Genomic DNA, 26,757 nt, shown 5'->3' on the forward strand with positions numbered 1-26,757 from the left:
AATGACCCATGTCCTCCCTTCAGTCGTAAAATCCCAAAATGGTCCTAGGAGAGGAGAAGTAAATCCTGATGGCTGCTGAGAGGTCATCTTAGAACTAAATCTCAGGAGAAATGCTTTTAGGTTGAGAGAGAGAGGGCCCCCTCAAAAAAGGAAAGGAAAAGAAAGGGAAAACATGAGACTATTGTACAGAAAGGTGTCTGCAGTTCACCCAGGTGTGTTCTAAAGACCAAACCCCCACATCAGCAATTAGCAGGAAACCTTTGAGCTCTTCTACCTCTGAGGAAGCACGATGGAATCAGATAGCATGGGAAGCGTGGGCACACACACACACAAACACACACACACTTCACCTGATTCTACCTGTCGGTCTCCGTAGGAAAGGAGTTTCTGGGGGAGAGAGAATGAGACCAGCTGACAGTCCAAGGAGGCCGTAATTTTAGCAGACCTACCAAGAACATTGATGTAGGAGGCTTGTTATTCTAAATCCCAGAAGCCTTGTTATTTTTTCTTTGGAAAGCAGGTGAAGGGTTGTAATGCTGCTTTGCTCCCCAAACTGGACAGCGAGGTAAACAAGAGCAGCCACAACAACAGCGAGGAGCAGAAGCTCTCATCCTGACCACCATGGAGTTTCTTGAAAGAACTTATCTTGTGAATGACAAAGCCACTAAGATGTATGCCTTCACCCTAGACAGGTAACAGACATCTGTTTCTGCTTCACAATTTTCTGTCTTGATGAATCAGTAAACCCTTGGGTCCTACTGCTTCAAAATTGAGAACTTTTGCTGTGCAACTCAGAGGCATTTTGTAAAATTTGGTAAACTTTTGACTGACTTGTATAATTCAAATCCTGAAGAATTCAGGATTTAATTCCTTAAATATCCTAAGTGCACAAAGGATACATTTTATTAATATATTTTTCAGCTGTAGTTTATCTTCCAGAAAATAGGCATATATACGATCCAATGTGTTTACCTTTCTTTTCTTCAAGTTATTCCATTTTTAAAGTCCTAGGTAAATTTTACTAAATTACATTTAGAAAAAAATTAAGGCTTTTAAACTATGTGACTGAATTGTGATTATACTGATCTTTAAATTAATTGCTATTTTCTTAATCACAAAATAACATAATCAAATATATACAACTATAATAAATATAGCTGAATTTAATGTGATATATAGTTCTAGTTCCATTTAATATCTCCACATTACTACATGCAGTATATTCATTTATTTTCCCCTTATTTAACTACTATTGATTAAATACACCTGGATATATAACAGGAAGAAGATATTCCTACTCTCAGATTTCTGTCCTCTTGAAATTTTGAGTCTAATGTGGAACCTATATAGGGAATAGGCAATTACAAAACATTATGCAAGTGTCATGCTGGTGGTGTTTAATGAGAATATCTCAAAGAAAAGGTATTAGCTAGACTTTAAGGGTCAGACAAAGCTTTTCAGAAGTGCTAGAGTAAGAACTGAAAAATGAAAAGGAGTTAGAGAGTAAGGTTAGGAAAACTCCACAGACAAAATAGGGTTAGAGACAGGGAGGCAAACCATAAGAAACTTTTAACTATAGAGAACAAACTGAGGGTTACTGGAGGGGAGGTGGGTGGGGGATGGGCTAAATGGGTGATGGGTATTAAGAAAGGCACTTGTGATGAGCATTGGGTGTTATATGTATGTGATGAATCACTAAATTCTACTCCTAAGACCAGTATTATAGTATTTTCTAACCAGCTAGAATCTAAATAAAAATTTGAAACACACACAAACACAAAAGAGAGAGAGAGAGAGAGAAAATAAGGTTAGGGGACATTTTCCAGACTGAGATAATTGCCTGGAAAAAAACAGAGACATATAAGAATAAGAGTTTGGTGTGTTTGGGGAGTTCAACCTGAATTAAGAGCAAAGAGAAACATGCTTAATACATATGGATGAATGAATGGAAATCTGAAATGAATTCATGTTAGGAGCAGAGCTTAAGAGAATACAAATCCACTAATAGTATGTATAATGTTTTTGTTTGTTTCGTGGAACCAAATTAATATTCTAAAGAGTAATAACATTGTGTTTGAGAGCATCAAATGTTTGAACAACAGTAAAGGGACTTTTTATAGGACATTTATAATTTTGGTTTAAAAATATATGATAGATTCTAGCACATCTATTATCTCACATTATAAAAATTATTTTTCTTAGAAAAATAATATTAGATGTGATTTATTAAGACCATAAATAACCAAACCTCATTTTAGGTCAGGCAGAAATTAAATTTTTTTTTTAACTTTATTCATTTTTGAGAGACAGAGAGAGACAGAGCATGAGCAGGGAAGGGGCAGAAAGAGAGGGAGACACAGAATCCGAAGCAGGCCTCAGGCTCCGAGGTGTCAGCACAGAGCCCGACGCGGGGCTTGAACTCATGAACTGTGAGATCATGACCTGAGCCAAAGTTGGACTCTCAACCAACTGAGCCACCCAGGCGCCCAGGCAGAAATTTTAGACAACCAATTGTTAACACTATGGACACTATTAATAAAGCATCTCTATGTTATTAAAATAACACTATTTCCCTTCTCATTAAAATAGACCATTAACACTCTGTTACACAAATAAAGCCAATCATTTATGGTTACAGAGTCTCTTTCACTTCCTAAATGGGTATGATTTTCAGGATATGGTGATGATAAAAACTGTCAAACTCATTTTAATTTTGTTTTCATATAAAAACAGTTAAACGTGGGAGAGATGATTTATCCTGATTCCTGATTTATTAGTTAGGAACCTGAATGCCAAAGAGAAAAACTGCCTTTCTTAAGGTCAGATATCTAATTATGACAGAGTTGGGGTCTGGATCCATGCCTCCTGTTTGTGAATTCAGTGTCTGCTACCTCCTCCATATCTCCTGCACACACACTTTCATCTTGTGCCCTCCTGAATCCTTAATCTATTTCCTCCTGAGGTCACATAGACTTTGATTTCCTCCACAATCATTTTATTATTCATAGTTCTGTGGGTCAGGATTTCCTCAAGGCCCCATATGAGGTCAGTGAGGTTTGCTCATGAGGGTGCATTCTGCTGGTGTCTGAACTGTGCCAAAAGATACAAGTTGGCTTTGCTCACATGTCTGGGAGCTTTGTGTCAGCTTTTGGTTAGTCTTCATTCTCCTTCCTATGGCCTTAAATATCCCCTCCCTGTAAAGGAGCCTGCTGTGGACTGGATATTTGTATATCCCCCATCCCCCAAATTCATATGTTGAAGCCTGAACTCCCATGTGACTTTCCTGGAGACAGCACTTTTAAAAGGTGATTAAGGTTAAATGAAGTCATTAGGATAGAGCCCTGATATGGTAGAACTGCTGCCCTCATAAAAGAGGAAGAGACACCAGAGATCTCTCTCTCTCTCTCCACCACGTGAGGATGTAGCAAGGCAGCTATCTATAGACTAGAAAGAGAGCTTTTGCCAGAAACTGAATTTTCCAGCACTTTAATCATGGACTTTCAGACCATGAGAAAATAAATTTCTGTTGTTTAAGCTACCCAGTCTGTGTTATTTTGTTATAGCAGCTTAAGCAGACTAACAAATGGTCCAGCTTTAATTGGATGGGATTGTGGAGAGATTTATGCCTCAGGGCATTGTTGAAAACACTAATCAATAAATGATTACATAGGTCAACTGTTAGATATGATACCCATTTAAACAGAGCATCCAGAAGCTTAACAATGAGACCATGGAAAGAGAGAATCACAGCAAACATGATTAAAAAAGATCAGCATCCCTGGGCTGGGGTGGGGGTAGGAGGTAAAGATGACTATGTGCATCCCCAAGGCTGCACCCTTTTGCAAATGATAACAGAAGCTGTACATGTAGGGGATGTCAGAGGAAATAGATTGCACTTAAGTAGACAAGTCATTGCTAAACAAATAAAAAAGCAAACAAGTAAACAGCAGCAACAACAGGCCCACAGGAGATCAATATCCAGAACTGCTATAGTGTATTATCTAAAACATCCAATTTTAGGCAAAATATTTTAAGACATGCAAAGAAACAGTGAAGAATAATCCATAAAAGAGGAGGTAATAGAAACTTCCTTTGAAAGGGCCCAGAAATGGAACTTAGAATTCAAAGATTTCAGAGCAGTCATTATAAATATGATTAAAGAACTAAATGAAATCATGTTTAAAGAATTAAAGAGAGGTATGATGCAATGTTTCATCAAGAAGAGAATGTCAATAAAGAGACAGAAATCATAAAAAAGAAAAAGAACCTAATGGAAATTCTGAAGTTGAAAAGACAGCATTACCAACAATAGCCAAATTATGGAAAGAGACCAAATGTCCATCAACTAGTGAATGGATAAAGAAGATGTGGTGTGTGAGTACAATAGAATACTACTCGGCAATGAGAAAGAATAAAATCTTGCCATATGAAACGATGTGGATGGAACTGGAGGGCATTATGTTAAATAGAATAAGTCAGTCAGAGACAGACAGATATCATATATTTTCACTCATTGAGAAACCTAACAGAAGACCATAGGGGAAGGGAAGGTGAAAAACTAATTTCAAACAGAGGGAGGCAAACCATAAGAGACTCTTAAATACAGAGAACAAACTGAAGATTGATGGAGGGGTGGGAGAGAGGGGAAAATGGGTGATGGGCATTGAGGGGGCACTTGTTGGGAGGTGCACTGGGTGTTGTATGTAGGCGATGAATCATGGGAATCTACTCCCGAAGCCAAGAGCACACTATATACACTGTTAGCTAACTTGACAATAAATTACATATTAAAAAAAAAGAAAAGGACAGTAAGTAGAATAAAAAAATTGTTAAAGGGGCTCAGCAGTAGATATGAGCTGGCAGAAGAATGGGTGAGCTTGAGGATAGATCAATAGATATGCAATATAAAGAACACAGAGAAAAAATAAGGAAGGAAATGTAACAGAACCTCAGGGAAATGTGGAAATCATTAAGTGCCCTAACATAAGCATAATGGGAGTACCAGAAGGAGAGGGGAAAAAAAAGGAGGAGAAAAATATTTGAAGAAATAGTGGCTGGAATCTCCCAAAATTTGGTGACAATATTAATCCACACATCCACAATGGTCAACAGATTCTAAGAAAAATTAAGGAAAAATGGATCTACTCTGATATATCACAGTGAAAATGCTGAAAGGAAAACACAAAGAGAAAATCTTGAAAGCAGCAAGAGAGAGGAAAAAGATTCATCATGTTCAAGAGCATCTCAGTAAGATTCACAGCTGACTTCTAGCAGAAACAAAGGAGATGGAAGGTGGTAGAATGTCACATTTAAAGGGCTAAAAGAAAGGGCTAAAAGAAAATGACAAAAAGGGCTGTCAACCAATCATCTTATATCTAGCAAAACTATCTTCTAAAATGAAGGTGAAATGAAGACATTCCCAGGTGAACAAAAACAGATGTTTTTTTGCTTGTAGACTCACATTTCAATAAATAGTAAAGAAAATTTTTCAGGCTGAAAATAAGACACCAGACATTAATTTGAATCAACACATAAAAACCAAATAGAATCAGTAAATGTAATTATAAAAGATAGTGTATTTACTTTTCTTTCTTCTCTTAACTGATAATAAATTGCATATATAAAATATATATAATATTAGATGAAATGGAAAATTTATACAAAGATACAAACTACCAAACTAACTCAAGAGAAAATAGAAACTCTGTGTGGATCTATAATAAATAAAAATAATGAATTAGTAATAAGGAGATTTCATGCAAAGAAAATCCCAAACTCAGCTGTCTTCACTGGTGTTTTTTACCAACATAAAAAGTAGAATTAATACCAATTCTTCACAAATTCTTCCAACAAATAAAAAAGAATTAGCATTTTCCAATTCATTTTATATTTCAATATTTCACCAATAGCAAAACACAAAACTATAACAAGAAAATAAAACTACAGGTCAATATACCTTACAAATATAGATTCAAAAATCCCTGCTCCTACTACTAACAAACTGAACAAAGCAAGATATAAAAAAATTATAAACCATGGCAAAGTCAGATTTATCCCAGTAATGAATTCTTGATTTAACATTTGAAATATAATCAAAGTAATATACCATATTAATAGAATAAAGGACAAAAACCACCATATGATTATCTCATTAGATGCAGAAAAAGCATTCAACAAAATTCAACAGCCTTTCATTACAGTGTTCACCAAACAAGGAATAGAAGGTAACTTCTTCAACTTGATAAAAAGCATCTATGGAAAATCTGAAGCTAACATTATACTTAGTGGTAAGGCCTGAAAGCTTTCCCCTAATATCAGGAACAAGACAAGGATGCCCATTGTCACCATTTCTACTCAGCAATTTATTGAGTGTTCTAGCCAAGGCAAACAGGCAAGACAGAAATAAAAATGAAAATAAAAGCCATCCAGATTGGAAGGAAGACATAAAACTTAACACCACGTGCAGATAACATCAACTAGTATATAGAAATCCTAAGGGATCCACTAAAAATCTTTAGAGCTAATGAACAGTTTCAGTAAGGCTTCAGGTAGCAAGATAATATCCAAATAATAAATTGTATTTTTATATGGTAGCAATGACTAATCTGAAAATACAATTAGGACAACAATTCAGTTTATAATAGCATGAAAAAGAATAAAATACTTAGGAATAAATTTAACAAAGTACAAAACTTGTACACTGAAAATAACAAAACACTGAAATTAAAGAAGATTTAGATCTTTATTTAGATCAATGCGAAGATATCCCATGTTTGTGTATTGAAAGACAATTTTAAGATGGCAATATTCTCCAATGTAATGTAGAGGTTCAGTGCAATCAGTACTAAAATCTCATCTGCCTTCTGAAGAAATTGACAAGATAATCCCACAATTCATATAGAAATAAAAGGGGCCTAGAAAAAGTGAAACACACTTGAAAAAAAAATATTTGAAATCATTTCCTGATTTCAAAAGTTAATATAAAGCTACAACAAATGACAGCTAAATGTAAGAGCTAAAACTATAAAACTCTTAAAAGAAAACACAGGCATAAAACCTTATGACCTTGGGTTAGGCTATGGTTTCTTAATATGGCACCAAAAGCATAAGTGATAAAAAAATAGATAAATTACAGAGCATCAAAATTAAAATCTTTTGTTCTGAAAACAATACAATGAAGAAAATGAAAATACAAGCCACAAATTGAGAGGAAATATTTGCAAATTAAATATATCAGAATATATAAAGGACAATTACAACTCAATAATAAAAAGATAAATTGGCCAATTTAAAAATAGGCTTTGGATAGACACTTCTCCAAGAAAATATACAAATGTGTAATAAACACATGAAAGATGTTTAACATCATTAGCCATCAGGGGAAATGCATGTCAAGACCACAATGAGATAGTACTTCATACCCACTAGGATGGCTATAATCAAAAAACCAAAAACAAGTGTTGGTGAGGATACAGAGAAATGATAGCTCTCAAGTATTGAATGTGGGAATGTATAATAGCATAGTGTTTTGAAAAACATTCTGGCAATTTCTACAAAATGTTAAATATAGAGTTTCCTTATGACCCAGGAATTCTACTGCTAGGTATTTTTTCAATAAAAATGAAAACATACTTCCAAAAAAGCTTGTATACAAATTTTCATAGCAGCATTATTCATTATTATGAATAAAGTAAAAACCCCAAATCAAAACCACCTAAATACCCATCAAATGATTAAAGAAAATGTTGTATATCCATGCAATGGAGTGTTATTTGAAAATAAAAAGCAATAAAGTACTGATGTATTGATACTTTCTAAAACATGGATAAACCTTGAAAACATTATGCTAAGTGAAATAAGTCATTCATAAAAACCACATGCTGTGTGATTCCATTTATATGAAATGTCCAGAATGGGAAAATTTATGGAGGCAGAAAGCAAATTAGTGCTTGCCTAGGGTAAGGTTGTATGTAAGGAGATTGGGACATTGGGGAAATATTGCTAACGGGTACAAGGTTTCTTTTTGGGATGATGGAAATGTTCTAACTTAGATTATGGTGATGGTCGCACAACTCTGCAAATATGCTAAAACCCATTAAGTTGTATACATAAGTGGGTCATATGTGTGGTATATGAATTATACCTTAATAAAGCTGTTTCAAAAAGGAGAGGGTAAACTGAATTCCTGTTCTGGGATAAGAAATTACATCTGATGCTGCAAACATTTCTATTCTCCACTCCCTCTAGCTCTCCCCTCAAAACACTTCTTCACATCACTCATATATTTCATAAACATCGAATCAAGTATAATCTCAGCAAATATGTACTGATATTTACTGTGTTCAAGACAAGGTCCCAGGAGCTGAATATTTAGGACTCTTTCTAGTGCAGACAGAGCACAGTGGTTGATAAGGGGAAATGGGCCAGGAACAGTTAAGGGATTTATGACTGTTTTCTCCTTCTTTGACATTTATCCTCTCCTTAGGATTAGAGAACCAAGCCCCAGGGTCAATTAATACAAAACTGATGATTTGTATGATTTATTGTCATTGGAGTAGAATCTAGAATGATAGATGTGGACAAAGGGGCAACAAAAGAAAAGCCTGCTTTTTGTTTATTCAAGCTTTGTTATAAAAATGCTTAGCCTAAAAGTTATTTCACAGTAAAACTTGCTTTATTCTTTCTCAAGAACAATTATAATAATGTAATGTAGTTTGTGAAAATGGTAGACTAACTTAAAAATTCAGATTTTTTGGTGCATTTACCTTGTTCCAAACACACTTTGAAATTTTTATATGAATTAACTAAAATATCACAGCTGCCCTGTGAGAGAGGTGTTATCATTATCACCATTTTGCACTGAGGAAATTGAGGCACAGAGAGGTTAAGTCATTTTCTTACAGTCATATGATTAGTGAGTGGTAAAGCTGGGAGGTGACTTAGCAATGGGATGTCAGAGCCCAAATTCGCAGCCCCCTCGCTGTGCTGCCAGTCACTCAGCCCATCTCTGAAACTGATATGCCCTTATCCTAGCTGTTGTAACCAGAAATCCATGAGCCATCCTCCGGTCCCTCCCCTTCCTCATTCCCCCTTAACTGATGCTATTGATTAGTATGTCCTGTGGATCCTACGTCCCAAATAGCACTCAAATATGGCTACTTCTTCTCATTTACTTTGTCACTGCACTGGTCCAAATCATCAGCCTCTCTGCTTCAGCCAAACGTGGTCTCCATGTTTTGCCCCTTTATACTCAAACCTTCCAAGCATCACCCAAAGTGATCATTTTAGAAATGTGAACCACCTAATGTTACTTCCCTGCTCAAAACTTGCCAACTTCCTTCCTGTAGAATTTGAAGAAAAGTAAATCCTTTTTTATTATTTTTTAATGTTTATTTTTCAGAGAGAGAGAGAGAGAGAGAGAGAGGAGAGACAGAGACAGAGCATGAGCGGGGAAGGGTCAGAGAGAGAGGGAGACACAGAAACCAAAGCAGGCTCTTGGCTCTGAGCTGTCAGCACAGAGCCCGACGCGGGGCTCAAACCCACTAACAGTGAGATCATGACCTGAGATGAAGTCTGGCGCTTAACTGACTGAGCCACCCAGGTGCCCAAGTGAATCCTTTTTTAATGGCTCAGAGTTGTGCATGAGCTAACATCTGCCTAGTTCTCTGACATCATCCAATGTTATTCTTTCTTCACACCACAGTGGCCACATATGTAGTTCTGTTTCCATCAAGCCAAGCTTTTGAACAAGACAATCTCTTTCTTACCTTTGTGCCCTTGCCCCAGCAACACCCTCCACTTGATGTTTCTCTTGCATGTAAGTCTACTCCCAGTTACCCTTGAACTCACCATGGCAGTATCTCTACAGAAGTGCACCCCTATTACCACTCTGTTTAAAGTAGCCCCACCTTCCCTCACCCAGTCACTGCCCATCATACCACACAGCCTCTGAAACTATCTGCTGGCTTACAGTTTGTGTCCCTCTGCTAGGATACAAGCTTTTTAGGTCAGGAGCTTAGTCTCAAAGACTATGGTGCCGTTAGCACCTCTGATAGTGGAGGCATATTGCAGGCATGCAGCACATATCTGTTGAATGAATGAATGAATGAATGAATACATGAAGTGTGGGAAATGCATGGTGGGACCCAAGCTTTCATCTCCTGTTCTAACAGTCATAGTGACTGGAGGTTCTTGGGAGAAGTGATGTGAAAGTACAAAATGGGATTGATTTTATATGGTCAACATATGAAATAAGAGGGTGAAAAGTATTACCAGCTCTATTTTTAGAGACATAGAATAAAGGAGTTTAATGTCTATCATCAAGCAAAAATGAAATACAAAAGAAAAAGAGAGGCTTCCCCAAGATTACAAAACAAAGCTCCATTTTCTAATTCATATTTTAAGAAATAAACTCAAATTTGTAGGCTATTACAAGAAAAATTTGGAATATTTCCCTATTTCTCCTGTTTTTCTCCCCCCTTTTTTTTCTTTGATACTACAGTAAATATCTTTGCTCGGGTCTACTATTCCTACCCTTCTGAGCTTCAACCATCTTTGAATTTGTGGGAATCTATGGTAATTTATTCACAATTCGTTTTTTGATGCATCATAGCACTTGCTTTTTAGAACCTTCTTAAAATTCTTAGGATTCACATCATTTTTTATGTCAAGAGCCTATTCTGCATCTATAGGTACCCAGGCCATTTGGCTCTAATAAGGTGATGAGAAATGTATTTTAATTTTGGATTTCAAGTTTGGGGAGGATTATGGACCCTTTTAGGAGTCCAGAGAAGACTGTGGGATTCTGCATCCCCCCCCCCACCATAAAACACACAGAGACACACATATGAACACACTGCATCCAATTTCAATGGACCCTCTGAAGCCCACCTTTGGATCCCCTGCTTAGTACCTCGAAGAGCAATCTCAGCTCAGAGTAAATCCATATTGATTAATCTCAGAGTCTGGGACAACAAAGCAGGGTTTAAAAGTAAAATTGGCCAGATTTCTTGTACTTTTCTTCTTGTGGCATTGCCCAGAGGCTGCACCCTTAGTGGGATTCCTGCCTTGGTCTGCCTTCTGCACTGCTCCAGAATAAGTTCTTTCTCCTGGCCACCACCTGGTTTTCTCTGACCACAAGATTCATGAAAAGTATAAAATAAAGCAAAGCTTCCTATGGCTTCAGCAAATCATATGGTCATATGAACAGTGCCAGAACAATTGGTGACCTTGTCTTGGTCATGTTGCCTTCTCTGCACAAAGGAAGGGAAACTTCTATCATGCTTCCTTTTTAGTTCTCATGCTCCTCTGAGTTGATGGCCATTGGTGACCCACACTGCTACATGACATTTTTTTTATTATTATTCTAAGGGTATGTATCACATTACAAAGGCAAAGATTTATAGATATAAATATTCTATGTGCCTATTGCCAAATGGTTCCTATTCTAAAAAAGGAGATTATTTGGAACTGTTCAAAATCCTGAATGCTATTAACATCATCAGAATCCCAGTTCTGCTGTTTGCTGGCTATTTGGCCTTGGGCAATTACTTAACCTCTCTGAACCTTAATTACTTCAGCTAACAAACTACAAATCAAAACCACACTGAGATATCACCTCACACCAGTCAGAGTGGCTAAAATGAACAACTCAGGAAATTTCAGATGCTGGCGAGGATGTGAAGAAATGGGAACCCTCTTGCACTGTTGGTGGGAATGCAAACTGGTGCAGCCACTCTGGAAAACAGTGTGGAGGTTCCTCAAAAAATTAAAAATAGATCTACCCTATGACTCAGCAATAGCACTGCCAGGAATTTACCCCAGGGATACAGGAGTGCTGATGCATAGGGGCATGCATGTGTACCCCAATGTTTATAGCAGCACTTTCAACAATAGCCAAATTATGAAAAGAGCCCAAATATCCATCAACTAATGAATGGATAAAAAAGGTGTGGTTTATATATACAATGGAATACTACTTGGCAATGAGAAAGACTGAAATCCTGCCATTTGCAGCAATGTGGATGGAACTGGAAGGTGCTGAGTGAAATAAGTCAGTCAGAGAAGGACAGATATCATATGTTTTCACTCATATGTGGATCTTGAAAAACTTAACAGAAGACCATGGGGAAGGGAAAGGGAAAAAAATGGTTACAGAGAGGGAGGGAGGAAAACCATAGGAGATTCTTAAATATAGAGAAGAAACTGAGGGTGGATGGGGTGTGGGGGAGAGGGGAAAATGGGTGATGGGCACTGAGGAGGGTGCTTGTTGCCCTGGGTGCAAGCGATGAACCACGGGAATCTACCCCAAAAAGCAAGAGTCCACTTTACACACTGTATGTTAGCCAGTTTGACAATAAATTATATATATATAAAAAAACTATGGGACTGACTAAATGGTATCTATAATCTTTCCATCTATGAAATGCTAGAATTCTATTCCAGCCTGTAAATAATGCTTTATACTTGAGAAGAACTGATATATACTGCCTGCTTTAGGAAGTGTAAGTAGGTTCAACTCACAATACAGCTTTGATAGATTGGTAGAGAGTGTGTGCAAAGCTGTGTTAAGAAGGATTCTGGGGGTCAACAGGGGCTCAACAGGAGAAAGTGCTATGATCTATTAACAGTGTTGGTGTGGAGAAGAAAGGAAGAGTTTGGGCATGTGATAGTATTTGAATCTTCAGACTGGCTCATACGCACATATCTAACATTGCTCTTCACCCCTGCTTTTTAAAATTTGTAATACAGGGTCCAAAATCCTTTCAAAGTGGAGTAGTTTGTAAGGAAATGCATCAAAATGTATCTGCTTCCTTTCTCCTGTTCCTTTAACATCTCTTAATCACTGCTGGTATAGCTTGGCTGAATAAAAAAGCAAAACCTTTAGTAGTTGAGACTTCAGAAGGAAATTTCTTGCTTGTTCCTTACACTTGATATTTCTTATAGAAGGAGCTGTGAACTGTAACTTCCTATCTAGTTAGCAAATGTCCTTCTATCAGTTCTGAGAATGGGTAGGGCTGTCAGTGAGGTATTTGTTTGCAACCGTGTTCACTTCTTGCTTCTGTCAAACTCATCCATAGCGTGGAACTCCAGCAGAAATCCTTGAATAAAAATCAATGTCCTGGAGAGAAGCCAGAGGAGCTGGACTCAGGAGCCATCTATCACTGCCACAGCAACTCCAAGGCCACAGAGAACAGAGCAAACGAGCAAGTCTGTGCCAAGTGGAAACTCTGTGCTGCTACAGGAATATGCTTCGTTTTCATGATTGCAGAGGCCGTGGGTGAGTATTATTCAAAAAGACTTCTCTGATTAAACTAGCAAACAGACAAAACCCCACATCATTGCAGGAGAGTTACATAAGTTCTTATTTTAAAGAAAGATTTCATATTTCCTCTAAGTATGGAGTAACAATATGCTCATTGCAGATAAGTTGGAAAATATTAAGAAACAAAATAAAATTCATTACCATCCCACATTTGAGTACTAACCTCTAATAACATTGTGGAGTATTTTTATACAATATATTTTTCTATTCATAACTCAGTTTTTAAAATATAACTGAGGGCATACTGAATGCTTTTGACCATGCCATCAAATATCCTTCAAAAACATTTTTATGCCTGAACAATATTCTATAATATGCTCCACTGTAATTTACATAACCATGTCTCTATTGTTAGAAATTTAAGGAGTTTTTTTTTTCCCCCTGCTATGAACAATGCTGCAATGAAAACTCGTGAATAAAACTCCGCCTGCCTCTCTGGTTAATCCCTTGAAAGAGATTCCTAAAAGTGGAAAAATTGATTGAAGGATATAAATATTTTTATTACTTCTTGATTCATACTGCCAAACTGCTACCCAGAAAGCTTAAAACAATTCATATGTCTGCCTGCTGTACATGAGCATTACTGTCCAAATCTTTATCAAAACTTATTTTAATCTTTTATTTTTTTAAGCTTATTTATTTACTTTGAGAGAGAGAGAGAGAGAGAGAGAGCACAAGCTGAGGAGGAGTAGAGAGAGGGAGAGAGAAAGAGAGAGAGAGAGAGAGAGAGAGAGAGAGAGAGAGAATATGAGAGTCCCAAGCAGGTTCCACACTGCCAATGTGAAGCCCAATGTAGGGATCGAACTCACAAACTGTGAGGTCATGACCTGAGCTGAAACCAAGAGTCTGATGCTTCACCGACTGAGCCATCCAGGTGCCCCTTAATCTTTTATTTATTTATTTTTTAAAGTTTATTTATTTTTTGTGGGGGGGAGAAGAGAACATGCAGTAGCAGGGTTGGGGCATACAGAAAGAGAGAGAGAACCCCAAGCAGGCTCTGTGCTGTCAGCGTGGAGCCTGACATGGGGCTCAATCCTGTGAACCGTGAGATCATGACCTGAGCCAAAATGGGGTTGGATGTTTAACTGACTGAGCCACCCTGGTTCCCCATATTTTAATCTTTTAAAAATCTTTATTCATGTATAGGTTAATATGCTTTATTTTAATATTCATTTCTTTGTTACTGTTAGAATATTTTTTGCAAGCTTATTAGTAATCTGTATTTCACTTTGTTGATGCATTTCCTGCTTGCCTCTTAATGTCTCCTGATCATTTGTTTTTTAGATAATTTATAATGTTCTGTTCTGATCTCTGAGAGCTCTTTATACTGTTAGGATATTGAAATTTTTATACTTGTTATAAGTACTTTTCTAGTTTTTTGTTTACTTTTTAGTTTTTGGTTTGATGTGGGTAAGTTTTAATGTTTTATATATGTAATTGTATGAAACATTCCATTTTGAGCTGATTTCTTTTATTGCTCTCACTACTTTAGTGCTTTGGTTCCTGCCTACTGAGAAGACAAATACCATTTTGTTGTTCAATTTTTTGCATGTAATTTCAAATTATTTTGTGAGATTAAATATTCTCTAAGGACTAAAGATTCTTTTTCTAAATAGTTAACAAAGTTTTCAGCATTATTTATAGAATAATTAATCACTCCTTCCATTGATTTTTGATGTTTTTTTCATCACTTATCAATATTTTATAAAGAATAGGGTTTGGTTCTAAGGTGGGTTTCATCAATCTGTATTTCTATTCTCTGTTAGTAGTAAAATATTTAATTAACGTACATTTATATGTTATAATATCTGTTCTTTCCTTATTATTCCTTGTTTAATAGAAAAAAGGAAAAGGCTACTTATTTCTGTTTATTATTCTAATTGAACACAAGAACCATTGTATTCTGTTCCCTCCAAAATCAAATTATGATTTTACTGGTATGTAAGTTGATTTGGAAACAAAGATCTTTTAAAAATACTCAGTTTTCTCTTCTAGGAACATGGCGTTTCTCCATTTACCCAAATACTCTATGTCTCTCATCAATATCTTGCAATTTTAGTTAGTTTGCTTATGTGTTTGTTATAGTACAGGGACAGCCTATTTCTTGCTAAGGTTATTTACTTGTGTTTGTTTTATTATATTTCTCTTTTTTTCAATAATAAAAATATGTTTCATATTTTTACCATGTTAAATAATATCTTATGCTAAATCAAATCTTATGTTCAACTAGTTAACTGTTAAGTGAAATGCTTCCTGAGAGGTTAAGTATTTTAACTATGTTAATGAAGTGGGTTTTTTTCCCCTTAGTTTTTAAACGATAAACAAATAATCAAGGATGCTTGTTGACTTTTGTCAAGTACCTTTTCTTTTAAACATATTCTGTTAAAAAAAATTTTGACACATTGCTGGTGTGTGTTATATTCAGAGATTTCCTAATATAGTACAATCTCTGCATTTCTGGCATTACGATGATAATAACTAATATTTATTTAATGCTTACTATGTGCCAGAAACTGTGATGAATGCTTTCCATCGTGTTACTTTACTTAATCCTGTTGAAATCCCTGAGAGGTAGGTCTATTATTATTTGCACTATGTAGATGAGGAACCTGAAACACAGAGAGTAAAGGTCTCTACTGGAGTACCACAGCTCGTAAATAAGTGGGCAGGCAGCCTGAATTCTGGGGCTCATGTTCATAGGCTGTCATTACAGTGCCACTCAAATGGACTGTGGTGGACCATTCTTTCAACGCATTGCTCAATCTGGGCCACTCATATTATCTTTAGGATTTTTTTAATCTTTATTGATAATTGAAATTTAACTATAGTTTTCTGTTATGGGGCTATTTTTCTAAGTTTTTGAATTAGAGTTACACATATGAAAATGAAAAGTTTAGTTTTAATGAGACTTTTTATAAGAAAATGGAAACCATTTTTGTAACATTGTAACTATCTCTTCCTTTTTAAGAACTACCTGGTAAGTTGTCTAGCTTTGGAGACTTTCTTGGAAATAATTTTTAACATATGTTTGTTTGCTTCTTCCTCATTTATTGATGTACTCAAAATTTCTACTTCATGAGTAAGTTTGGGTCATTTGTGTTTTCCAAAGTCAGCCATCTCAGTGAAATTTTCCAACTTATTATCATACAATGGAACATGACAATTTAATACTAAAACTCTCTAACTTATTCTACTTTCTCATTTTAATATTGTTTAAATATTTTCTTTTCCTTGATTTAACTTGGTAGATGTCTAATTTATTGATATATCTATTTATCGAATATATTATTATCTAAATTTTTCTTTTATTTTTAATTCATAATTTTGCCTTTAAAAATATGTTACTTCCTCCATCTTTCTTCAAGGTTGTAGTCTTATTGCATGTTTTAATATCTTGAGTTATATCCTTCTCTGATTATTTTTATCCCATATTTTTATTAATAATAAAATTATGTTTAGCTATGCACTTAGTCTAAAAGTTTTGACTTTATTATTTATTTCACTTAATATTTATTTATTTTAAATTATTTGAATTTATATATTATTTTTGAGTTTATTTTATTTTATTTTTTAATGTAAAAGGAATACCAGAAACTACCTGGCATATAGTATCATAAGCTATGACTACCCTATTACCACTATTACCATTAAAATGTTACTAATTTTTTGCCTTCATTTTCTATTACACAAAAGGCGAACCAAATTAGTAATTATTTGAGACTGGAAGAAAACAGAACTTGCTAACTTTTTTTGTTTGTTTGTTTTTCTCATTTGTGTTTGTTTTTTGTCTTTTGCACTATCATAGATAGCAATGAGAATTAATTGGTTTCTTTTTTTCTGCTTTTTGCATTTATATTTTTTTATATGAAATTTATTGTCAAATTGGTTCCCATACAACACCCAGTGCTCATCCCAACAGGTGCCCTCCTCAATGCCCATCACCCATCCTCCCCTCCCTCCCACCCCCATCAACCCTCAGTTTATTTTCAGTCTTTAAGAGTCACTTATGGTTTGCCTCCCTGCCTCTCTAACTTTTTTTTTCCCTGTCCCTTCCCCCATGGTCTTCTGTTAAGTTTCTTAGGAACCACATAAGAGTGAAAACATATGGTATCTGTCTTTCTCTGTATGACTTAATTCACTTAGCACAACACTCTCAAGTTCCATCCACATTGCTACAAAAGGCCATATTTCATTCTTTATCATTGTCAAGTAGTATTCCAGTGTATATATAAACCACAACTTCTTTATCCATTCATCAGTTGATGGACATTTAGGCTCTTTCCATAATTTGGCTTTTGTTGAAAGTGCTGCTATAAACATTGGGGTACAAGTGCCCCTATGCACCAGCACTCCTGTATCCCTGGGGTAAATTCCTAGCAGTGCTATTCCTGGGTCATAGGGTATGTCTATTTTTAATTTTTTGAGGAACCTCCACACTGTTTTCCAGAGTGGCTGCAACAGTTTGCATTCCCACCAACAGTGCAGGAGGGTTCCCGTTTCTCCACATCCTCTCTAACACCTATAGTCTCCTGTTTTGTTCATTTTAGCCACTCTGACTGGCATGAGGTGATATCTGAGTGTGGTTTTGATTTGTATTTCCCTGATTAGGAGTGATGTTGAGCATCTTTTCATGTGCCTGTTGGCCATCTGGATGTCTTCTTTGGAAAAGTGTCTATTCATGCCTTCTGCCCATTTCTTCACTGGATTACTCGTTTTTTGGGTGTGGAGTTTGGTGAGTTGTTTATAGATTTTGATACTACCCCTTTATCCAATATGTCATTTGCAAATATCTTTTCCCATTCTGTCAGTTGCCTTTTAGTTTTGTGGATTATTTTCTTTGCAGTGTATAAGCTTTTTATCTTTATGAGGTCCCAATAGTTCATTTTTTGCTTTTATTCCCTTGCCTTTGGAGATGTGTCAAGTAAGAAATTTCTGTGGCTGAGGTCAGAGAGGTTTTTTCCTGATTTCTCCTCTAAGGTTTTGATGGTTTCCTATCTCACATTCAGGTCCTTCAACCATTTTGAGTTTATTTTTGTGAATTGTGCAAGAAAGTGGTCTGGTTTCATCCTTCTGCATGTTGCTGTCCAGTTCTCCCAGCACCATTTGTTAAAGAGGCTGTCTTTTTTCCATTGGATGTTCTTTCCTGCTTTGTCAAAGATGAGTTGGCCATACGTTTGTGGGTCTAGTTCTGGGGTTTCTATTCTATTCCATTGGTCTATGTGTCTGTTTTTGTGCCAATACCATGCTGTCTTCATGATTACAGCTTTGTAGTAGAAGATAAAGTCTGGGATTGTGATGCTTCCCACTTTGGTCTTCTTCTTCAATATTACTTTGGCTATTCGAAGTCTTTTGTGGTTCCATACAAATTTTAGGATTGCTTGTTCTAGCTTCAAGAAGAATGCTAGTGCAATTTTGATTGGGATTGCATTGAATGTGTAGATAGTTTGGGTAGTGTTGACATTTGAACCATATGTATTTTTCCAGTCCATGAGCATGGAATGTTTCTCCATTTCTTTGTATCTTCTTCAATTTCCTTCATAAGCTTTCTATAGTTTTCAGCATACAGATCTTTGACATCTTTGGTTAGGTTTATTCCTAGGTATTTTATGCTTCTTGGTGCAATTGTGAATGGGGTCAGTTTCTTTATTTGTCTTTCTGTTGCTTCATTATTAGTGTATAAGAATGCAACTGATTTCTGTACATTGATTTTGTATCCTGCGACTTTGCTGAATTCATGCATCAGTTCTAGCAGACTTTTGGTGGAGTCTATCAGGTTTTCCATGTATAATATTATGTCATCTTCAAAAAATGAAAGCTTGACTTCATCTTTGCCAATTTTGATGCCTTTGATTTCCTTCTGTTGTCTGACTGCTGATGCTAGAACTTCCAACACTATGCTAAACAACAGCGGTGAGAGTGGACATCCCTGTCGTGTTCCTGATCTCAGGGAAAAAGCTCTCAGTTTTCCCCCGTTGAGGATGATGTTAGCTGTGGGCTTTTCATAAATGGCTTTTATGATGTTTAAGTATGTTCCTTCTACCCCGACTTTCTTGAGGGTTGTTATTAAGAAGGGATGCTGAATTTTGTCAAATCCTTTTTCTGCATCGACTGACAGGATCATATGGTTCTTATCTTTTTTATTAATGTGATGTATCACATAGATTGACTTGTGAATGTTGAACCAGCCCTGCATCCCAGGAATGAATCCCACTTGATCATGGTGAATAATTCTTTTCATATGCTGTTGAATTCGATTTGCTAGTATCTTGTTGAGAATTTTTGCATCCATATTCATCAGGGATATTGGCCTGTAGTTCTCTTTTTTTGCTGGGTCTCTGTCTGGTTTAGGAATCAAAGTAATGCTGGCTTCATAGAATGAGTCTGGAAGTTTTCCTTCCCTTTCTATTTTTTGGAACAGCTTGAGAAGGATAGGTATTATCTCTGCTTTATTATAGAAAGATATGGGTTTAGAGTCATTGTGATATCTGCAGGTTTCATGCTTGTAGTGGTATCTCTGGTACTTTGTGGTCCTTGCAACATTTCAGTCACAGAGTCCCCCTTAGGATCTCTTGTAGGGCTGGTTTAGTGGTGATGAATTCCTTCAGTTTTTGTTTGTTTGGGAAAATGTTTATCTCTCCTTCTATTCTGAATGACAGACTTGCTGGATAAAGGATTCTCGACTGCATATTTTTTCTGTTCATCACATTGAAGATGTCCTGCCATTCCTTTCTGGCCTGCCAAGTTTCAGTAGATAGGTCTGCTACTACCCTTATGTGTCTACCTTTGTTAAGTCAGGGCCCGTTTATCCCTAGCTGCTTTCAGAATTCTCTCTTTATCCTTCAATTTTGCCAGTTTCACTATGATATGTGGTGCAGAAAATCAATTCAACTTACGTCTGAAGGGAGTTCTCTGTGCCTCTTGGATTTCAATGCCTTTTTCCTTCCCCAGATCAGGGAAGTTCTCACCCATGATTTGTTCAAGTATACCTTCAGCCCCTTTCTCTTGCTCTCTGTTTGATTGCATCACTTAGTTCTCTAATTCCCCCCTCATACTCTTGGATAGTTTTTATCTCTCTTTTTCTCAGCTTCCTCTTTTTCCATAATTTTATCCTCTAATTCACCTATTCTTTCCTTTGCCTCTTCAATCCATGCTATGGCTGCCACCATTTTATTTAGCACCTCATTTATAGCATTTTTTAGCTCCTCATGACTATTTCTTAGTCCCTTGTTCTCTGTAGCAATAGATTCTCTGCTGTCCTCTATGCTTTTTTGATTCCCAGCAATTAATTTTTTGACTATTATTCTAAATTCTTGTTCTGTTATATTGCTTGTATCATTTTTGATCAATTCATTAGCTGTCACTACTTCCTGGAGTTTCTTTTGAGAATTCTTCCATTTTGTCATTTTGGGTAGTCCCTGCAGTAGCTCCAAACTGCAGGGAGCTTCCCCTGTGCTGTCCAGAGTAACTTGTGTTGGTGGGTGGGGACGCAGTCAGACTCAATGTCTGCCCCCAGCCCACCACTGGGGCCACAGTCAGACTGGTGTGTACCTTATCTTCCCATCTCCCAGGGGCAGGACTCACTGTGGAGTGGTGTGGCCCCTGTCTGGGCTACTTGCCCACTGCCAGGCTTGTGGTGCTGCTTCAATGGGATCTGGCCAAGGGCATATTAGCCGGGGTGGATCCGCAAGGTGCACAGGGGTGGGAGGGGTAGGCTTAGCTCGCTTTGCTGTTGGTGGTCCTCTGGGGGAGGGGCCCTGCAGCACTAGGAGGGAGGCAGGCCTGTCTGAGGGATGGATCCACAGAAGCAGTGTTGGGTGTTTGCGGGGTGCAAGCAAGTTCGGTGACAGGAACTGGTTCCCTTTGGAATTTTGGCTGGGGGATGGAAGAGGGAGATGGAACTTGCCAGTGCCTTTGTTCCCCCTTGAGCTCAGTTCTGTCTCCCGGGGCTCATCCTCTCACCCTCCCTGCTCTCCGAGAGCAGAGCTGTTGACTTTTAACATCCCAGATGTTAAGTCCCACTGGCTGTCAGAACACACTCCGTCCGGCCCCTCAGCTTTTGCAAGCCAGACTCGTGTGCTCTGCCTTGCCAGGCCGGCTGCCCCTCCACTGCCCCAGCACCCTCCAGCCAGTCTGTGTAGCGCACACCACCTCTCCGCCCTTCCTACCCTCTTCCATGGGCCTCTTGTCTATGCTTGGCTCCACAGAGTCCGTTCTGCTAGTCTTCTGGCAGTTTTCTGGGTTATTCAGGCAGATGTGGGTGGAATCTAAGTGATCAGCAGAACGAGGTGAGCCCAGCGTCCTCCTACATCACCACCATCTCTCTCTCCCCCCAGAATTAGTTGGTTTCTTAAACCTATGGAGTCTAATGGTTTGTGTACTCGTATTCAGACTTTTATTTATTTTTTAAATATTTATTTATTTTTCAGGGAGAGAGAGAGAGAGAACATGCACAGGTCAGAGAGGAGCAGAAAGACAACAGAACAGAGGATCTAATGTGGGCTCTGTGTTGACAAAAGAGAGCCGACATGGGGCTTGGACTCAGGAACCATGAGATCATGACCTGAGCTGAAGTTGGACCAAATGAGCCACCCAGGCACCACTTTTTTTTTCTCTGACTTTTTTGTTTTGTTTTTTTCATTTATTTATTTTGAGAGAGAGAGAGAGGGAGCGAGCAAGCGCATGAGTGGGTAGGGGCAGAGAGAAAGGGAGAGAGAGAATCCCAAGCAGGCTCCATGCTGTCAGCACAGTGCACCACTCAGAGATTGAACTCATGAACCATGAGACCATGACCTGAGCTGAAATCAAGAGTTGCATGCTTACCCGACTGAGCCACTAAGGCACCCCTTTTTCAGACTTTATACTTTTGAAAACTGGAAAAGAACTTCAACTCATCCAGTCCAAGACAAATCCAGGGTTGGAAAATAATTTTCTAGTCAAAGATTATAAAATTAATTGACACCATACAATTTCTAGACCCACAATAAGTCTTTTGAAGGAACCAACTTAATAGCTTGGTGAGGTTGCAAAGAATTTACTTTTAGTAGTTCCAATTAGAAAATTCACTTGGAAAAGCCGCTGACACTCATGCCAGATGTGTATTCTTTTTTAATTATTCAAATTCATAAGATCATGGACAATACTCTGTTGCTCATGTAAGAGATGGACAAAATGGAAAATCTAAAAAACAGAATCCGTTCAAAATGTGATTGGAGGGGCACCTAGGTGGCTCAGTCGGTTGAATGAGACTCTTGATTTCGGCCTGGGTCATGATCCCAGAGTTGTGGGATTTAGCCCCATGTCGGGCTCTGTGTTGACAGTGCAGAGCCTGCTTGCGATTCTCTCTTTCCCTCTCTCTGTGCCCTCCCCAGATTGCATAGGTGCTCTCTCTCTCTCTATTTCAAAATAAATAAACTTTTAAAAGTGTGATTTTAAAAGGTGATGTTCTGGAAATTCATAGCTTTCCAGATAAAGTACTGACACCACCCCATGCAAACACAATTCAGTTAGATAAACTGGCTCGTTTTCTCCATTACTTTCTTCCTCTGCTTTCCCCCGAATCCAGGTAGATGGTGAAAACAGATGGCATCTTCTTCCCAGTATGTCTAATCAACAGTCTGAAATGAGATGGTCTCCCATTCATAAAACTCACTTTTCCCCTCATACCTTTCCTATGCCCTGGCATTCTGCTTTAAAATGACATATTTCTAGGAGAGGAGGGAAGAAAAATTATTCACTTGGAGTGAACAAATCAATCTCCCTCTTCCCTCTCATTCTTAATAATTAATTCATCTATGAGTTCTAATCTGGATGTTGTCAGTAAAGGAATTAAATGGATACTCACAGAATCATTTGGAGTTTGAGCTGCATTGATTTTAGGTTGATTTTCCTAAAACATTGCTCTCATCATGTTAATTCTGTCTCCAAAATTCTTTAGTGGCTCCTTCTTGCCTAATTCAGTGCTTCACACCCTTCTCCCCATCCTGGCAAGCACAGGAAATTTTACTGATGACTGGGGTATACCCACAAGGGTGTTGTAGCAGGAAGAGGCTGCTTCAGAGGCTTCCTCTGTGCTAGGTCCCCCTTGGCTGCCCCATGTGAAAAGAGATCGGTATGTTTGAAAGCTCTGGCACCCTGGACAAAATGAAAAATTCTTACTTTGACTTTCAAGTCATTCCACCATGTGGCTGCCAAACTGACTATTAATCCTTTACTGCTTCACTACATGACTCTTCTGTTTCAGCTGTTTATTCATCCTATGCAAAATAATCGTGGCACCTTAAAGTCTCTGTAGCTTTTGCTTATGTCTTTTTATCTGAATGGAAAAGGCCTCTCCTCATGCCCCACAATCATCAAAACCCTGCTCATCATTCAAGACCCCAACCAGACCTCACCTCCTCCCTAAAGCCATTCTCAATCAGGTCAGAGAATGCAACTGTTATTCTCAGGTTACTTTTGGGAATCTAGGATGTCCACATTCAGGATATAGGATTTGAGACAGGACTTGAAGTTTGTGTAGGAATTGAGGGGTGGCTAAAAGAGGGAGGTAAAAAAAAGGCCTTGCAGAGAGTGGTCCCTGACTATTGCTGTGGTCCAGGAGGTAGTAAATATCAGCCTTGCCTGGAAAGAGTTTAAGTGGGTAGGTCTCAAAAGGACAGGAAATCTATATTCTTAGAAAGTAATTCAACTGAGGGGCACCTGGGTGGCTCAGTCAGTTGAGCATCCAACTTTGGCTCAGGTCATGATCTCAGGGTTCTTGGGTTTGAACCCCACTTCGTGCTTTGTGCTGCCAGAAAGGAGCTTGCTTCAGATTCTCTGTCTGTCTCTCCCTCTCTCTCTCTCTCTCTGCCCCTCCACTGCTCACTTGCACATACACTCTCTCTCAAAAATTAATAAACATTTAAAACAATTAAAAGAAAAAAAAAGAAAGCAACTCAAGTGATTCTTGATGCCACTGTAGCGGTAAATATTGCCTATTCAGGAAGCTTCTTCCTACTCACTGTGCTAATTCCATTTCTGGTCCTCCTGGACCAAAAACCTCATGCTCACAGGCAAGGCTGGGTATGAGATTCCAAGCTGGATTATTCCGTCTCTGGGTCTTTTTATAGGGAGGATAGATGGAGGACTCTCTCTATCCTCTGCAAATACTATGCTGTAATGCTATAAACCTGGAGCTTCCAGAGGCCAACCTTTCTTGCTAAGGGTAGTCTATCTTCAGTAGGACAATAAATAACAATAGTAACAGAGCAGAGTCCCTCAAACATTATTTGAACCTTAGGATTAGCCTGCACTAGATCCAATCCCACCCTGATTTGTTCTCAGTTATTTGACCCAGTAAATTATCATTTGGTTGTTGTTGTTGAAGCTAGTTTGAGTTAGGCATTTATGATTTACCATGAAACCTATCTAAGAATCTATCTAAGTCAGCGATGTAAGATAAAACACAGTGAATGGAGAATAAAACTAGACTGGCAGTTGGGGGTTCAAGAAAGAGGGTGAAGCCTGGCTGGGGAATCCAGATTAATTCTATAGGCCTTGTGGAATAAGCTGGCATTTAGAACAGGGGAGAACCAGGTAATAGGGCTGTGTTTAGAGAGAGAACTGGCCATGGAGCAGATTGGAGGAAGGAATTAAGGAAGGCCATAGGCATCAGCGTGTCCACTCCTAATGGGCCTTTGAGCCTGTTGAATTGGGACTCTTTCTGACTACTTGTGAAATTTACTAGTCATGGAAAGGCCCTAACATGCACATGTATGCATGTATCCCTATTTGAAAAGGCAGATGTACAGACACTGAGACCTCACAGAAATCAGCTCAAGTATGGCTATTACTGGCAGCAATTGGGAATGGTCAGAGAGAGATGCCCGATGCAGGACTGTTTAGAGTGCAAAGAGTGATGGAGAATGCATGACGTTGCTAGATTGGAAAACAGCTGGGGGCTGGCTGGGGAAGACAATTTTTGTAGCTCGGCGTACAAAAATTCTCTTAGAGAAAGCTATGGCTGGGGGGTTTGATACCCACGAGCTTTACTGATAAGGGCACTGGCTTCATACTATAGTCAGGGTGTCTCAGAGCCTTAGGCTACTTATATTTTTTGAGGTTCTTGGTATTAAAAATTTAAGAAGTGTCAAAACACACCTATGTAAACTGTGGTGTGTTTTAATTACTTGTTAAATAATAACTCCATGTGTTTTTGATATGCCACATTATATAGTATAATAATGCTATTCATAAGATAGTTAAAGGATTTTAGAAACATGAATTAATAGCATACAGTAGTTGTCCAGTAATAGGACACATCCTGATGTTGTCAGAGAGACATTTACTTCTTTTGATCCCATCAGTATGTCTCTGTTCGCCACACAAAATGTTATGTGTACGTAATGCACACCTTCTGGAGCTGGGGTGAATATGAGACCCAGGCCCAGTGGCTCCCCTGATGACCTCCTGTCCTGACACCCCACAGGCGCTAATAAGAATGTGTTTCTAGAAGGTAGTCCTTAGTGCCTCTTCTATCTTGTTACCAGTGCATTGCTTTCTACATCTTGCCATATCCATAAATGAGTACTCCTGTCTTACTTCAGGACTTCATGGCATTTTCTTGGCTATCACTGTTGTGTCTTAACCTCCAGTTCCTTCTCCCTCTAGGTCAGCCTCCACACTGCTGGCAAAGATGTCTCTCTTAAATACAAATCTGAGCATGTCACAACCTTATGCTTCAATATCACATTAGATTCCCATATTCCATATCCTTATCCATAGAATAGCATTCAAATTCTTTAGCAGGACATAATTTCCTATAAGAGGGTCCCCCAACCCACTTTTCAACTCTCATTTCTGGTTTTTCCTCCAACATTCCACACCTCTTGCTATTCCACAAAAGTGCCATTTTCTTTTTTTCTGTTTTTGCTCCTGTTCTTACCTCTTTCTGAAAAACCCTTCCCTTCTGGCACATTCTTACCCTTCTGTCCTCTGAAAAGCTCCTCAATGCTGCCAAGGAGGGCAGCTTTCTGATCCTCTGGCCCATTGTACATGTCTTCAATACAGAGAATGTTAACAGTGAGATCACTGAAGGGAGGGACTATGATTTAACTTTGTTTACCTCGGTTTACCCCATCCCTGTACCATGCACAGCAAGGGCTCAATAAATACTGGCTGGATGACTGTGTTAATTGTTGGTAATACCCCATGCTTTCAGAAGCAAATACAAGTTCAGTCAGAAACTACCTCTTGCAAACGTTTTATCCATAGAATTCATCTCGATGGCTCACAGTTTTCTGGACTATTCTTATATATAAGCAAGGATGGTTGCAAAAGAGTTCTCACTTCCCAGGCCTCCATCTAAGTATGTTTCTTCCAAAGTAAGCCCTTTTTCTCTCTCAGTTGCCTCCTCATTCAGCTGAGCCTGTTGAAGGACCCCTATAGGACTTCATTTC

General features: G+C 38.0%; 1 protein-coding gene across 1 annotated transcript in view; it reads left to right on the forward strand.

Moving 5' to 3' along the window:
- The first annotated feature begins 255 nt into the window (after positions 1 to 255).
- The window catches only part of SLC30A8 (solute carrier family 30 member 8), a 45,604-nt gene continuing 19,102 nt past the window's right edge, over positions 256 to 26,757 (forward strand). The window contains exons 1-2 of the mRNA XM_043602247.1: positions 256 to 692; positions 13,080 to 13,279. Coding sequence (XP_043458182.1) covers positions 622 to 692; positions 13,080 to 13,279 — 271 coding nt within the window. The 5' untranslated portion in view covers positions 256 to 621. The remainder of the gene's footprint in view (positions 693 to 13,079; positions 13,280 to 26,757) is intronic.

Source organism: Prionailurus bengalensis, chromosome F2 (assembly GCF_016509475.1).
Source record: "Prionailurus bengalensis isolate Pbe53 chromosome F2, Fcat_Pben_1.1_paternal_pri, whole genome shotgun sequence".
Lineage (NCBI taxonomy): Eukaryota > Metazoa > Chordata > Mammalia > Carnivora > Felidae > Prionailurus > Prionailurus bengalensis.